Source organism: Giraffa tippelskirchi, chromosome 1 (genome assembly GCF_054371585.1).
Source record: "Giraffa tippelskirchi isolate mGirTip1 chromosome 1, T2T-mGirTip1v1.2.pri, whole genome shotgun sequence".
NCBI lineage: Eukaryota > Metazoa > Chordata > Mammalia > Artiodactyla > Giraffidae > Giraffa > Giraffa tippelskirchi.
The window spans coordinates 108,670,434-108,684,965 of NC_137275.1; the positions used below are offsets into that span (position 1 = coordinate 108,670,434).

The following is a 14,532-nucleotide window of genomic DNA, read 5'->3' on the forward strand; positions in this document are numbered from 1 at the left end:
GAAGTGTGTCTGTCATGTGATCTAGTGGGACTTGGATTCTAGTCTGCACTCAGCTGCAAATTACTCTAACACGTCTCTAAGTCCTTCCTTCTGATACATGAAAGAAGTCTGGATGCTTGAAGATTCTTTCCTATTCCAATATTTTAGGCTGTCATTTTCAAAACAATTATTATTGCCACATCTAAGCAAGGTAATATCAAGAGAGGCAATCCATTCCCATTTTTAAAAAATTTATATATATATAATAGTATTTGCTAATGAACTTTTGAAATCAATTGAGAAAACTCATCTAGTCTACATACTTTTAACCTCTAATATGTACAAAGCTTAAATTAAATTTTTAAAAGATTAAATGCTTATCTGAATAACATGATGATCTCTAGAACTGTCTCCATGCTACAGCTTCCATTAACCCAACAATAAATATTTGGGGTGTATCTAAAATATGAATCTGTCTTGACAGCAATAAAGCCAGGTTGCTCTGCTCTTATTTGAAATTCTTTTTTATTAATGGACTACTAAGAGATGACAGAAGGAATCAGATCAGCTTATCTGAAGTTTATGTTTGCATAAAGATAGTTTACATTCTTTTATCAATCAAGGGAGGGAAGTCGCTCAGTCGTGTCCGACTCTTTGCGACCCCGTGGACTCTAGCCTACCAGGCTCCTTCGTCCATGGGATTCTCCAGGCAAGAATACTGGAGTGGTTTGCCATTTCCTTCTCCAGGGGATCTTCCCGACCCAGGGATCGAACCCAGGTCTCCCGCATTGGAGGCAGACGCTTTAACCTCTGAGCCACCAGGGAAGTCCCTTATCAATCAAGAGGATCTCTGTAATTCACATCTCCGCTACAGAGCTTGTTTTGTTTTAAAATTTTTTAGAAAATTTTATTGGCATATAGTTGATTTACAGTGTTGTATCTGCTGTACAAAAAAGTGAATCAGTTATGCATATACACATATCCATTCTTTCTGCTGTACAAAAAAGTGAATCAGCTATGCATATACATATATCCATTCTTTTTTAGATTATTTTCCCATATAGGTCATCACAGAGCACTGAGTAGAGTTCCCTGTGCTATAAAATAGGTACTTATTAATTATTTATTTTATATATAGTAGTGTGTATATATCAATCCCAATCTCCCAATTTATCCCTCCCTACTGTCCCCCCTTAGTAATCATAAGATTGTTTTCTACATCTGTAATTCTATTTCTATTTTGTAAATAAGTTCATTTGTACCATTTTTGTTTTCTTATGTCAGTCTCATAGAAAATTTCATTCTTCCCTGCTTTTCAGGGATAATAAAAGCACAGGTAGAAAGGTCCATGAAGGAAGACACTGACATCAACCTACAAATTGTTACACCTTCAGGCTGTCAAAGAAAAAGCATCAAGCCAACATTCTTTGTGACTTGCCCAACCAGCCAAGGACTGTTTGCCAAACAAACCACTGGGGATAAAATCAGTAATTAACATGCTAACACCATAACTCTTTGTAGGCTCTCTCCTCTTGCTTTTATCCTGATTTATTTCAACCCTCATTGTAAAAAATTAGTGAGTTGTAGCTGAACTTAACTAATTGTTTAGTTAACTAACTTAACTAATCGTTGTTTAGTTGCTAAGTTGTGTCTGACTCTTTGCAATCCCATTTACTGTAGCCCGCCAGGTTCCTCTGTCCATGGGATTTCCCAGCAAGACAACCGGAGCAGGTTGCCACTTCCTTCTCTAGGGGCTCTTCCTGACCTAGAGATAGAACTTGCATCTCTTGCACTGGCAGGTGGATTCTTTACCGATAAGCCACCAAGGAAGCCTAATTAAGTATTGTTGTTGTTGTTCAGTCGCTCAGTCGTGTCCAATTCTTTGAGACCTTAAGGACTGCAGCACACCAGGCTTCCCTTTCCTTCACCATCTCCAGTAGCTTGCTCAAATTCATGTCCATTGAGTCGGTGATGCCATCCAACCATCTCATTATCCCCTTCTCCTTCTGCCTTCCATCTTTCCCAGAATCAGGGTCTTTTCCAATCAGTCAGCTCTTCACATCAGGTAGCCAAAGTACTGGAGCTTCAGCTTCAGCATCAGTCCTTCCAATGAATATTCAGGGTTGATTTCCTTTAGGATTGCCTGGTTTGATCTCCTTGAGTATAAGGGACTCTCAAGAGTATTCTCCAACACCACAGTTGGAAAGCATCAATTAAGTATTACATTAACCCTATTTGCTACTCTAATAGAATCAAAAGTCTGAATAAAACTTAAGCCTGCAAGGTTCGCCTGTACTAAATACTAATTTCCCACCTTCCGAGTGAGAAGACAGGAAACGGGCAAATTAAAATTCTTACTGATTTGACTGCACTTGACTAACCTTTTCATTTGTGTCATCACATTAGATATTACCACTCATTGATTATTAATCTAAAATATTTGCAAATAGAAAGCTTTTCTTTCAGGCCTTTTAACCTTTATTTTTTTCATAACAAGATATTTTCCAAGCTTTTTAAAGATCCTTGGTGATAAAGGTCAAGAAAAATATAGGGCATGTATACTTGGAAAAAATAAATGATACAGAAAAGCAGAACAATAACAACAACAAAAAAAAACCATTAATTCCAAAATGGAAACTTCTGCTCCTGGGAAACCCCTTGAGACAAAGCATAAAGGTACTGGGCATGGTGGGAGTCAGTGTACACCAGTCCATTTTAAGGAGAGTGCCTAGGGTCAGGCTGAAAGCATGAGGAGAAGAGGGTGAGAGAGGATGAGATGGTTGGATGGCATCACTGACTCAATGGACATGAGTTTGAGTAACTCCGGGATTTGGGGATGGATAGGGAGGCCTAGTGTGCTGCAGTCCATGGAGTAGCAAAGAGTCGGACACGACTGAGTGACTGAACTGAACGGAACTGAGGGTGGTAGGAACGGCCAGCAACTTCTCAGGATGACAGGTGCTGCTGGGCTGAGGGAAATTGCCATCTCTTACAGAATCTCCTCAGTGCAGAAACCTATGTCCCAGGATATCACACCTTACTCAGCATGGGATGAAACTACAAATGAACTTCACCTCCTACACACACACATACAACAGGGGAATCTGTGGCTGGCTCAAGGTAAAAGCGAATGACAGCAACCACAGGCTGTAGAGGCTACTGGGAAAATAAAACTCTTAGGACCCAATTCTTTGTTTCCTGGCACTGAAGAATCCATTTGTTAGATCAAAGACCAAAAGATGCTTTTATTTTTGGACCATTCAGCTTCTGCCCATTTCCTAGTCAATTCAGTTCAGTTCAGTTGCTCAGTTCTGTCAAACTCTTTGCGAACCCACGAACCACAGCACGCCAGGCCTCCCTGTGCATCGCCAACTCCCAGAGTTTACTCAAACTCATGTCCATTGAGTCGGTGATGCCATCCAACCAACCTTCTCATCCTCTGTTGTCCCCTTCTCCTCCTGCCTTCAATCTTTCCCAGCATCAGAGTCTTTTCAAATGAGTCAGTTCTTCACATCAGGTGGCCAAAGTACTGGAGTTTCAGCTTCAGCATCAGTCCTTCCAATGAATATTCAGGACTGATTTTCTTTAGGTAGGACTGGTTGGATCTCCTTGCAGTCCAAGGGACTCCCAAGAGTCTTCTCCAACACCATAGTTCAAAAGCATCAATTCTTTGGCATTCAGCTTTCTTTAGAATCCAACTCTACATCCATACATGACTACTGGAAAAACCACAGCTTTGATGAGACAGACCTTTGTTGGCAAAGTAATGTCTCTGCTTTTTAACATGCTGTCTATATTGGTCATAAGTTTTCTTCCAAAGAGGAAGCATCTTTTAATTTCATGGCTGCAGTCGCCATCTGCAGTGATTTTGGAGACCGAAAAAATGAAGTCAGCCACTGTTTCCACTGTTTCCCCATCTATTTGCCATGAAGTGATGGGACCAGATGCCATGATCTTAGTTTTCTGAATGTTGAGTTTTAAAACAGCTTTTTCGCTTTCCTCTTTCACTTTCATTAAGAGGCTCTTTAGTTCTTCACTTTCTGCCATAAGGGTCGTGTCATCTGCGTATCTGAGGTTACTGATATTTCTCCCGGCAATCTTGATTCCAGCTTGTGCGTGATCCAGCCTAGCATTTCTCATGATGTACTCTGCATATAAGCAGAGGTGACAATATACAGCCTTGATGTACGCCTTTCCATATTTGGAACCAGTCTGTTGTTCCAGGTCCAGTTCTAACTGTTGCTTCCTGATCTGCATACAGGTTTCTCAAGAGGCAGGTCAGGTGGTCTGGTATTTCCATCTCTTTCAGAGTTTTCCACAGTTGATTGTGATCCTCACAGTCGATGGCTTTGGCATAATCAATAAAGCAGATGTTTTTCCGGAACTCTCTTGCTTTTTCGATGATCCAATGGATGTTGGCAATTTGATCTCTGGTTCTGCTGCCTTTGTTAAATCCAGCCTGAACATCTGGAAGTTCACGGTTGAAGCGTGGCTTGGAGAATTTTGAGCATTACTTTACTAGCATGTGAGATGAGTGCAACTGTGCGGTACTTTGAGCATTCATTGGCATTGCCTTTCTTTGGGAGTGGAATAAAAACTAACCTTTTCCAGTCTTGTGGCCACTGCTGAGATTTTCAAATTTGCTGGCATATTGAATGCAGCAATTTCACAGCATCATCTTTCAGGATTTGAAATAGCTCAACTGGAATTCCATCACCTCCACTAACTTTGTTCGTAGTGATGCTTCCTAAGGCCCACTTGACTTTGCATTCCAGGATGTCTGGCTCTAGGTGAGTGATCACACCATCGTGATTATCTGGGTCATGAAGATCTTTTTTGTATAGTTCTTCAGTGTATTCTTGCCATGTCTTCTTAACATCTTCTGCTTCTGTTAGATCCATACCATTTATGTCCTTTATTGAGCCCATCTTTGCATGAAATGTTCCCTTGGTATCTCTAATTTTCTTGAAGAGATCTCTAGGCTTTCCCATTCTATTCTCCTTATTTCTTTGCACTGTTCACTGAGAAAGGCTTTCTTGTCGCTCTTGCTATTCTTTGAAACTCTGCATTCAAATGGGTATATCTTTCCTTTTCTCCTTTGCCTTTTGCTTCTCTTCTATTCACAGCTACTTGTAAGGCCTCCTCAGATAACCATTTTGCCTTTTTACATTTCTTTTCCTTGTGGATGGTCTTGATCACTGCCTCCTGTACAATGTCACGAACCTCCATCCACAGTTCTTCAGGCACTCTGTCTACAGATCTAATCCCTTCAATCTATTTCTCACTTCCAGTGTATAATCGTACAGGATTTGATTTAGGTCATACCTGAATGGTCTAGTGGTTTTCCCTACTTTCTTCAATTTAAGTCTGACTCTGGCAATAAGGAGTTCATGGTCTGAGCCATAGTCAGCTGCCGGTTTTGTTTTTGTTGACTGTATAGAGCTTCTCCATCTTTGGCTGCAGAGAATATAATCAATCTGATTTCAGTGTTGACCATCTGGTGATGTCCATGTGTAGTCTTCTCTCATGTTGTTGGAAGAGGGTGTTTGCTATGACCAGTGCATTCTCTTGGCACAAGTCTATTAGCCTTTGGCCTGCTTCATTCTGTACTCCAAGGTCAAATTTGCCTGTTACTCCAGGTATTTCTCGACTCCCTACTTTTGCATTCCAGTCCCCTATAATGAAAAGGACATCTTCTTTGGGTGTTAGCTCTAAAAGGTCTTGTAGGGCTTCAGAGAATCGTTCAACTTCAGCTTCTTCAGCATTACTGGTCAGGGCATAGACTTGGATTACTGTGATATTGAATGGTTTGCCTTGGAAATGAACAGAGATCATTCTGTCGTTTTTGAGATTGCATCCAAGTACTGCATTTTGGACTCTTTTGTTGACTATGAGGGCTACTCCGTTTCTTCTAAGGGATTCTTGTCCACAGTAGTAGATATAATGGTCATCTGAGTTAAATTCACCCATTCCAGTCCATTTTAGTTCGCTGATTCCTAGAATGTCGACGTTCACTCTTGCCATCTCCTGTTTGAACACTTAAAATGTGCCTTGATTCATGGACCTAACATTCCAGGTTCCTTTGCAATATTGCTCTTTACAGCATCAGACTTTACTTCCATCACCAGTCACATCCACAACTGGGTGGTGTTGTTGCTTTGGCTCCATCTCTTCATTCTCTCTGGAGTTATTTCCCCACTGATCTCCAGTAGTATATTGAGCACCTGGGGAGTTCATCTTTCAGTGTCATATTTTTTGCCTTTTCATATTGTTCATGGGGTTCTCAAGGCAAAAATACTGAAGTGGTTTGCCACTCCCTTCTCCAGTGGACCACGTTTTGTCAGAACTCTCCACCATGACCTATCTGTCTTGAGTGGCCCTACACGGCATGACTCATAGTTTCAATGAATTAGACAAGACTGTGGTCCATGTGATCAGATTGGTTAGTTTTCTGTGATTGTGGTTTTCAGTCTGTCTGCCCTCTGATGGAGAAGGATAAGAGGTTATGGAAGCTTCCTGATGGGAGAGACTGACTGAGGGGGAAACTGGGTCTTGTTCTGATGGGCGGGGCCATGCTCAGTAAATCTTTAATCCAATTTTCTGTTGATGGGCGGGGCTGTGTTCCCTCCTTGCTGTTTACCTGAGGCCAAACTATCGTGGAGGTAATGAAGATAATGGTGACCTTCAAAAGGTCCCGTGCATGCACTGCTACACTCAGTGCCCCCAGCCCTGCAGCAGGCCACCACCGACCCATGCCTCCGCTGGAGACTCCTGGACACTCCCCGGCAAGTCTGGGTCAGTCTCTTGTGAGGTCACTGCTCCTTTCTCCTGGGTCCTGGTGCACACAAGGTTCTGTTTGTGCCCTCCCAGAGTCTATTTCCCAGTCCTGTGTAAGTTCTGGCAGCTCTATGGTGGGGTTAATGCCGACCTCCTCCAAAAGGGCTTATGCCATAGCCAGGTCTGCTACACCCAGAGCCCCTGCCCCAGCGGCAGGCCACTGCTGACCCTCACCTCCACAAGTGAGGCTCAAACATAGTTCTGCCTCAGTCTCTGTGGGGTCCCTGGGTCCTGGTGTGCACTTGGTTTGTTTGAGCCCTCTGAGCGTCTCTGGCAGGCATTTCCTAGTCAGCAGGGGTAGTAACAAGTGAAATGCATTTGTATGTAAAGGAACTCACTCCTTCCATTGGGGACCCTTTCTTTAAAAGTCTCCTGAGAGAAGTGAGTGAGGAACGTGAGAGAAGGAGAAGGAGGAGGTAACCTCTCCAAGGTAACAGCGGGAGGCCAGCACTCCCTTCAGGTATCAGCAGACAGATTCGGTCAAGGATGAACAAACTCACCCCAGCTGCAGCTGGTGACAAACAGCTGAAGCATCAGCGTCGTCCCAGTGGCTGCTACAAACGACGCCCCAGGCTCCATTCTCATACACTCCTACTGTGCCTTCAAAGGCGCTTTTGCCACCACGAAGCCGGACTGACCCTAAATGGAAAAGAATCCCCAGATCCTTGAATAGAACATAACCGTTTGAACACACTGAACATACTGAACGAGTCCTCGGGTAACATGCTGAGAGAGCCAGGCTTTCACTGTTCACAGCAAGTCCTTCTATCTTTAAAAGAGGATTTAGCAGGCACTTTTTTTTAAATTAACATCCTGATGTCAATGCTAAGGATACTTTCTTTCTTTATCCAGGCAAACAGAAGTCCAAAGGGAAAAAGTGGAAGACTGTGACTAATGGCAGATACTGCATCCCACATGTTTGATTACATCACATAGGAAGTTCTTATCACTTATGTATCACTTTCCATCTTCACGAGACATCACAGATTTTAAAAAAAGAAAAACAGAAACAAATACAATGCTGTTTATAAGTTACCTGTTATTGGCTGTTGTATCTTCCTTCTATCTGTTCTTCCACTAAAGAAGAATAAAATGTTTTTCCCCTTTTAGCCTCTACCAGTAGTTGTGAGAAGTCTAAAGACAATGTCTAAAATTTCAGAAAGGTGTTAAGTGTCAGAAATACTGTCTAATGTTAGTCTTAGGGAAACTGCCCCTAGGGAGACTGGTGTGGTGTAACTGAATGGCCCTTGAACTTCACTTCTCTTTACATATCATCCCCACTCAGCTGCTCCACAGTCCATAATTTGAGTCATTCTTCTCAGTCTTAAAAGAGTCAAAATTTAAATTAGAGCATCCCTGGGAAGATACTATTTTAAGTCTTATCCCTTAACTGTGGATCAAAGTGGTTACTAGGCTTACTGTGGTGATTATTTCATAACATATGCAAATTGCAATCACTATGCAGTACATCTGAAACCAACATAATAGCGTATATCAAATATATTTCAAGTTTTTTTTAAGTGTGCATCAAAGGACTACATTTCTCTTCTCACTGGCATTTATTCTTAGAGTCGGTCCTGAGGCTGCAGTTGAGACATGTGCAGAGGTAGAAGCAAACTCAGACAACTTAAAAATTTCATAAAAGTCTGTGAAAAGTCACTTAAGATGACCTTTGTTTCATAGGTAAAAGAAGTTAAGAAATTAAATTTTATTAAAAATTTCTGGCACATTTTACATATTTCAAAGTAATCTATGGCTTTATAATTATTTTTCAAAAATAATAGATTCTAAATCATCCATTCATTTCATTTGCATTAGCCTAGTCATCTATCACTATTATTTTCCACCCAATCATCCTTTAAAAATATAACTATTTAAGAAACACATATCCTATCTCTCATGATAAATACAAAGTGTCATTTAATTTAAACAAGAGGCAAGAACAAATGGAGACAAAGTTGCACTGCCAAATCCTGATTACTCAGGAGAGAAGGTGAGCGTGCATCATTCATATGGCAGATAATCTAAAACTGATTCATATATATTCTAACTTTCTTTAATTCAGACCAAGCAAGAGGAAGCCCTGTCTAGCTCAGTGAAAATGTTAGGGGGAAACACCAACTGAAACCGCTCACCCTGGCCAGGCACCACAGTAACCATCTCATGATTTATTTTATGACAGGAGGTCCTGGTAAAGAACATGAAACTAACAAGCCACCACCAACCAGAAGAATTTGGGAAAGCTCCAAAGGAGACACCAATCCCTATGTCCTACCAACTTCCCAGAATCCTCCTCGCTGGAATCCATCTTGACTGAGCAATGCCTGGACCAACAGGAAGGACCTGAGTCAGAATGACTGGCCAGAGACAACCCGGAAACTAATCTCATCACCATAGGTCCCAAGACTGTGAGCCATGGGGCAGAGCAATTCTCCTGGGTTTCCTTACAGTACTGCTCTCCACCCAGGCGCCCCTTTACCAATAAAATCTCTTGCTTTGTCAGCACATGTGCCTCCTCAGATAATTCCTTTCTCACTGTCAGACAAGAGCCTACTCTTGGGCCTTAGAAGAGGTCCCCCTTTCTACAACAAAAAGTGTGAGCTGTAGAATATTTTTAAAGAAATATGTCCAAAGAGTTTAACTGAACTTTAATGATTTCTTATAATCACAAAATGTCTTCTATAGAGACCCACATAATACTAATATCATGCACAGTAAAAATGTCTTTTGATTTTTTTCAAATCAAAGAATTCATTTGTTCACCTCAAACACATGTTATTTGAAATGATGTTTAATCCGAAAGTGAAAGTCACTCAGTCGTGTCCAACTCTTTGTGGCCCCATGACTATACAGTCCATGGAATTATCCAGGCCAGAATACTGGAGTGGGTAGCCGTCTCCTTCTCCAGGGGGATCATCTCAACCCAGGGAGCGAACTCAGGTCTCCCACATTGCAGGCGGATTCTTTACCAGCTGAGCCACCAGAGAAACCGTTTAATCTATTATCTGTTTATTAATTCACCACCACCACAAATACCACCGCCATCAAATTCTTCATGTCAAAGGGTTGGACAGAAGTTCTAGTAATGAAAACAAACTGGAACTCTACTCATGCATGTTAAATAATCACAATAAAATGTAAAATATTGCCCAAATCACTAAAAAGCTTTCAAAGAAGAAATGATGCAGGCATATTATCTAAATGATTAAGGCACCTATCTACAAATGAGGAGGAGAAAACTCTGCATAATATGTAATTGTTACCATAACATCATTATAACAAAAATGATAGCACTGGGAATAATTTCCAGGTCAATTATCAGTTCTACCATCATTTCTCACATGCACCAAACATGCTGTGAAAACCTGGATTTGTTTATCTGTATTTGTTATATGGCAAGAAATGTGGAGTGCTCATCCAATTTTCCTTTAACAAATGGATACAAATATTTGCAATTCTGGAAAGGCAGTTTGCATGTCAATGACTAGCGAATTCTCTGGAAGAATCCATTCTCAACACCAACATCCCCAAAACACACACCTGCCTAGCAGTGCCCCTCCACATAGTTTATCCTTTCCTTACGCCATAAAAATTTCCAAAATATCTGAGTAATCATCTACCTTGAACTCAGTGAGTATTTCTTACTGGTATGTAATTCTATGAGGTTTACACTTCTAATAATTTTTTGAAAGAACTTTAAAAAAAAAATATCAGCACGATAATATGCCTAAGATAAGAAAAGCATGAACACACAATTCATACTACATACATTTGAGACAGGAGGTAGTTTTTGTTTGGTTTTGGTTTTACTTCGTTCTTGCTTCACTTAGCTCTCTTAGAATGCTTAAGACGGTAGAACTGTAATTGGTTTCCCTTAATTTATGGATGAGGAAGCTACGGAGCCAACCAACTGAGCAGTTGCAGAGCCATGACAAACTGCCTCCCAGATTCCCTCCCTTGCTACCAGTCCCTTGCCTCCAAACCTGAGCAAAGACTTGGGATGCAATAAGCACTTTTCAATAGTTCAGGTACCACTTTATGCATTCTGCCATGTTGGCATTCACCAGGATGGTGAAATACTACAACAAATCTACCAAACATTACATGGGGATACACTAGCCAGGCAGATCCATAAGACAGTCTTAAGAGTTTCTCTATACTACAGAACACAAGAGAAGTGGCTTTCTGGTGATCTATATTTGAGGCTAATCCTCCAGTGGAGGCTGATTTGTCCCATGGGCTGTACAAATTTCTAGGACTGTACAAATTTCTAGGACTATACATTTGCACAAATTTATAGATACGCAATTACAAGAGGAAATAAAAAAAAAAAAAACCAGAGAGAGAGAGGATAAAACAATAAAGCAATCCACAAAGGCCAGAGCCTGGTAAACTCATTTTTATTACTATCTTACTAACAATAAAATTCTTCAGACAAATTCTAGACCAGATTCTTTGGTAAATATTGCTCCGTTGTCACAGCCTCTTATTACCAAAAATTGATCTGTCTTCCTTGGTTCATACTTTCCTACTTCTGCCCAGCACTTTGCGATGTTCCTCGTAGTCTCAGCTCATGTCTCTCAGCAACACCTCAGTGAATCCAGGGTTGCATGGTCTTAAAGTCTCTCATGTGCCAATTTGATGGAAAAATATTCTATTCTAAATATTCCTATTTTTTAAAAAGTGTTAATAACAATAATCTAAAATTTGAAGTCTCAGACAGAGGTTTTAGATCAACTATAGTAGTCATTACTAATTTACAGACTAAACCAGTAATAGAAAAAAGTCTGGAACTATAAAGCTATGCATGATGGCATGTCATGGAGAGGAGCCCCTAGAGTTCATGAAAAGAATTATTGCAAAAAAACAAAGAAAACTGTCAGTCGTACCAGCCTGTTGGTATAAACAACTACTTAAAGGCAAAATGTGCCAATACACAACAATGGTCAGAATTCTACTACCTTAATTCTCTGCCAAAAATGTTGAACTTGGGGTAGGATGGAGTGGGAGGTGGGAAGGAGGTTCAAAAAGAAGGGGACATACATATACCTCTGGCTGATTCATGTTGACATATGGCAGAAACCAACACAATATTGTAAAGCAATTATCCTCCAATTAAAAATGAGTACATTTTTAAAAGATGTTGAAATCACTGTCATTTTAGTTTACTACTATTTTTTATTATGTAAACACATCTCCAGTTTTTATAAAGGAAAAGGAACATAAAAGATTTTTGTTACAGAAATTTGCTTTATGGATAACTTAGCTACAAAAAAAAAAAAAATAGGGATTCCTAAAACAAAGAGACATTCCAGAGGGGTTCTCTTCTGCCATGTTATCAGTCTCACTCAATACAAGGTAATCTAGAGAAAGAGAGTTAACTAGATTAAAATTCTCTTCACAAGTTTCATCGGTTCTCAAGGCTATTGCAGTGGGCTGAATTCTTTTTTTTTTTTTTTTAATAAATTTATTTATTTTAGTTGGGGGCCAATTACTTTACAATATTGTAATAGTCCTTGCCATACATTGACATGAATCAGCCATGGGTTCACATGTGTTCCCCCTCCTGGACCCCCCACCCACCTCCCTCCCCATCCCATCCCTCCGGGTCATCCCATTGCCCCGGCCCCGAGCCCTTGTCTCATGCATCGAACATGGAATGGTGTTCTGTTTCACATATGATAATATACATGTTTCAATGCTATTCTCCCAGAACGTCCCACCCTCACCTTCTCCCTCAGAGTCCATAAAATTGTTCTATGCATCTGTGTCTCTTATTCTGTCTCGCATACAGGGTTATCGTTGAAAGATGGTGATGGGCTGAATTCTTTTCCCCCCAAAATATGCTTAAGCATTGACCTCCGGTGCCTATGAATGTGTGAATTTATTTGGAAATAGGGTCTTTGCAGAGGATCAAGATAAATGAGATCATTAGGGTGGGCTCCAATCCAGTATGACTATGATCTCATAAAAAGGAGAGATTTGGACAGACACCCATAGGGAGAATGCCATCCGGAGGTTGCAGTTACATTTCCACAAGCCAAGGAACTATCAGAAGCTAGGAGAGAGCCCTGGACCAGATCCTTTCCTACTGTCTTGAGAGGAAGTATGGCTCTGCTGACACTGATCTTGGACTTCCAGTCCCCAGAACTGTGAAATAACAAGTTTCTTTATTTAAGCCACTCAGTCTGTGTACTCATTACAGCAGCTCTAGCAAACTAATAGACCCATTCTGGTATTATCTCTCCATGGACAGCTGGCAAAACCATCCATACTTCAAGAAGACCTAAAAGAAATATCAGGAAAGGAACCAAACATGTCAGTTATCTTTGTTCTCTAAATCCAGCTCATTTCAAAATTAGTGAAATGAAAAGGTATGCCTATTTAGTTAACTCCTTAAAATATACTTATACAATAGCACTCACTCATGTGACAGAAAAAACAGCAAAAACAAAGATCCATCCCAGTATTCTGAACAGAATTAAAAATAAATATTTCTGAAATCTTGTAAAAATCACAGTTTGATAAATGAGGAATAGAAAATTAATGTTATCGCCCGAATCCTTTCTCATCCATTACTGAACTTCACAGAGGCACAAAATACTTAATTTTAGTCAGCTCTATTGTTCTGGTGGAACCAGAAATTCATGCTGGTGACATCAAGCTATTATTCAGATCTTTGACAAAAAGTATACTTAAAGCTGAAAGTGATGTAGAAATTTCAGTTTATGAACTATTAAAAAAACAGAACAAAAGTCCATTACATATTGGACAATTTAGTACACATATTTGACAATGAATTAAATATAATCTTATGCCTTCTACTAAAGGCAAAATTGGAAAAATATATTAAGTGATCATTTTCTGTCTTAATTATAAAACATACACCAAATAATCACATTGCCTAAAAACAACTGAATAGAGGATTAGTTAGTTGAATTTTTCAAGTACAGTTGGGGAGGCTACATTAATTTTTATGTTTTGTTTTTTTCCCTACAGCTTATTTGATAGTATTCAGGTATTCTATTTTGCCGGGAGAATATCAATAACCTCAGATATGTAGATGACACCACCCTTATGGCAGAAAGGGAAGAAGAACTAAAGAGCCTCTTGATGAAAGTGAAAGAGGAGAGTGAAAAAGTTGGCTTAAAGCTCAATGTTCAGAAAACTAAGATCATGGCATCTGGTTCCATCACTTCATGGCAAATAGATTGGGGAAACAGTGGAAACAGTGTCAGACTTTATTTTTTTGGGCTCCAAAATCACTGCTGATGGTGATTGCAGCCATGAAATTAAAAGACGCTTACTCCTTGGAAGGAAGGTTATGGCCAACCTTGATAGCATATTTAAAAGCAGAGACATTACTTTGCCAACAAAGGTCCGTCTAGTCAAGGCTATGGTTTTTCCAGTGGTCATGTATGGATGTGAGAGTTGGATGGTGAAGAAAGCTGAGCGCCAAAGAACTGATGCTTTTGAACTGTGGTGTTGGAGAAGACTCTTGAGAGTCCCTTGGACTGCAAGGAGATCTAATCACTCCATCCTAAAGGAGATCAATCCTGGGTGTTCATTGGAAGGACTGATGTTGAAGCTGAAACTCCAATACTTTGGCCACCTCATGCGAAGAGTTGACTCACTGGAAAAGACCCTAATGCTGGGAAGGATTGGGGGCGGGAGGAGAAGGGGACAACAGAGGATGAGATGGTCGGATGGCATCAC

At 40.4% G+C, this 14,532-nt stretch overlaps 2 protein-coding genes across 5 annotated transcripts in view; one reads left to right on the top strand and one right to left on the bottom strand.

Moving 5' to 3' along the window:
• The window catches only part of LOC145506740 (uncharacterized), an 82,368-nt gene extending 73,047 nt beyond the window's left edge, over positions 1–9,321 (top strand). For 3 of the 4 annotated variants that reach the window (XR_014054274.1, XM_081492072.1, XM_081492063.1), the window contains one exon: positions 8,999–9,321. The gene's annotated coding sequence lies outside the window, so the exon portion shown is untranslated. Of the gene's footprint in view, positions 1–7,668; positions 8,810–8,998 lie in introns of all 4 variants that reach the window. The other variant, XM_081492080.1, reaches the window with a different exon arrangement.
• LOC145505944 (neurotrypsin-like) overlaps positions 1–14,532 on the bottom strand; it is a 74,687-nt gene that overhangs the window by 51,245 nt on the left and 8,910 nt on the right. Inside the window, 1 exon segment of the mRNA XM_081489322.1 lies at positions 7,317–7,455. Within this exon segment, the coding sequence (XP_081345448.1) occupies positions 7,317–7,455 (139 nt within the window).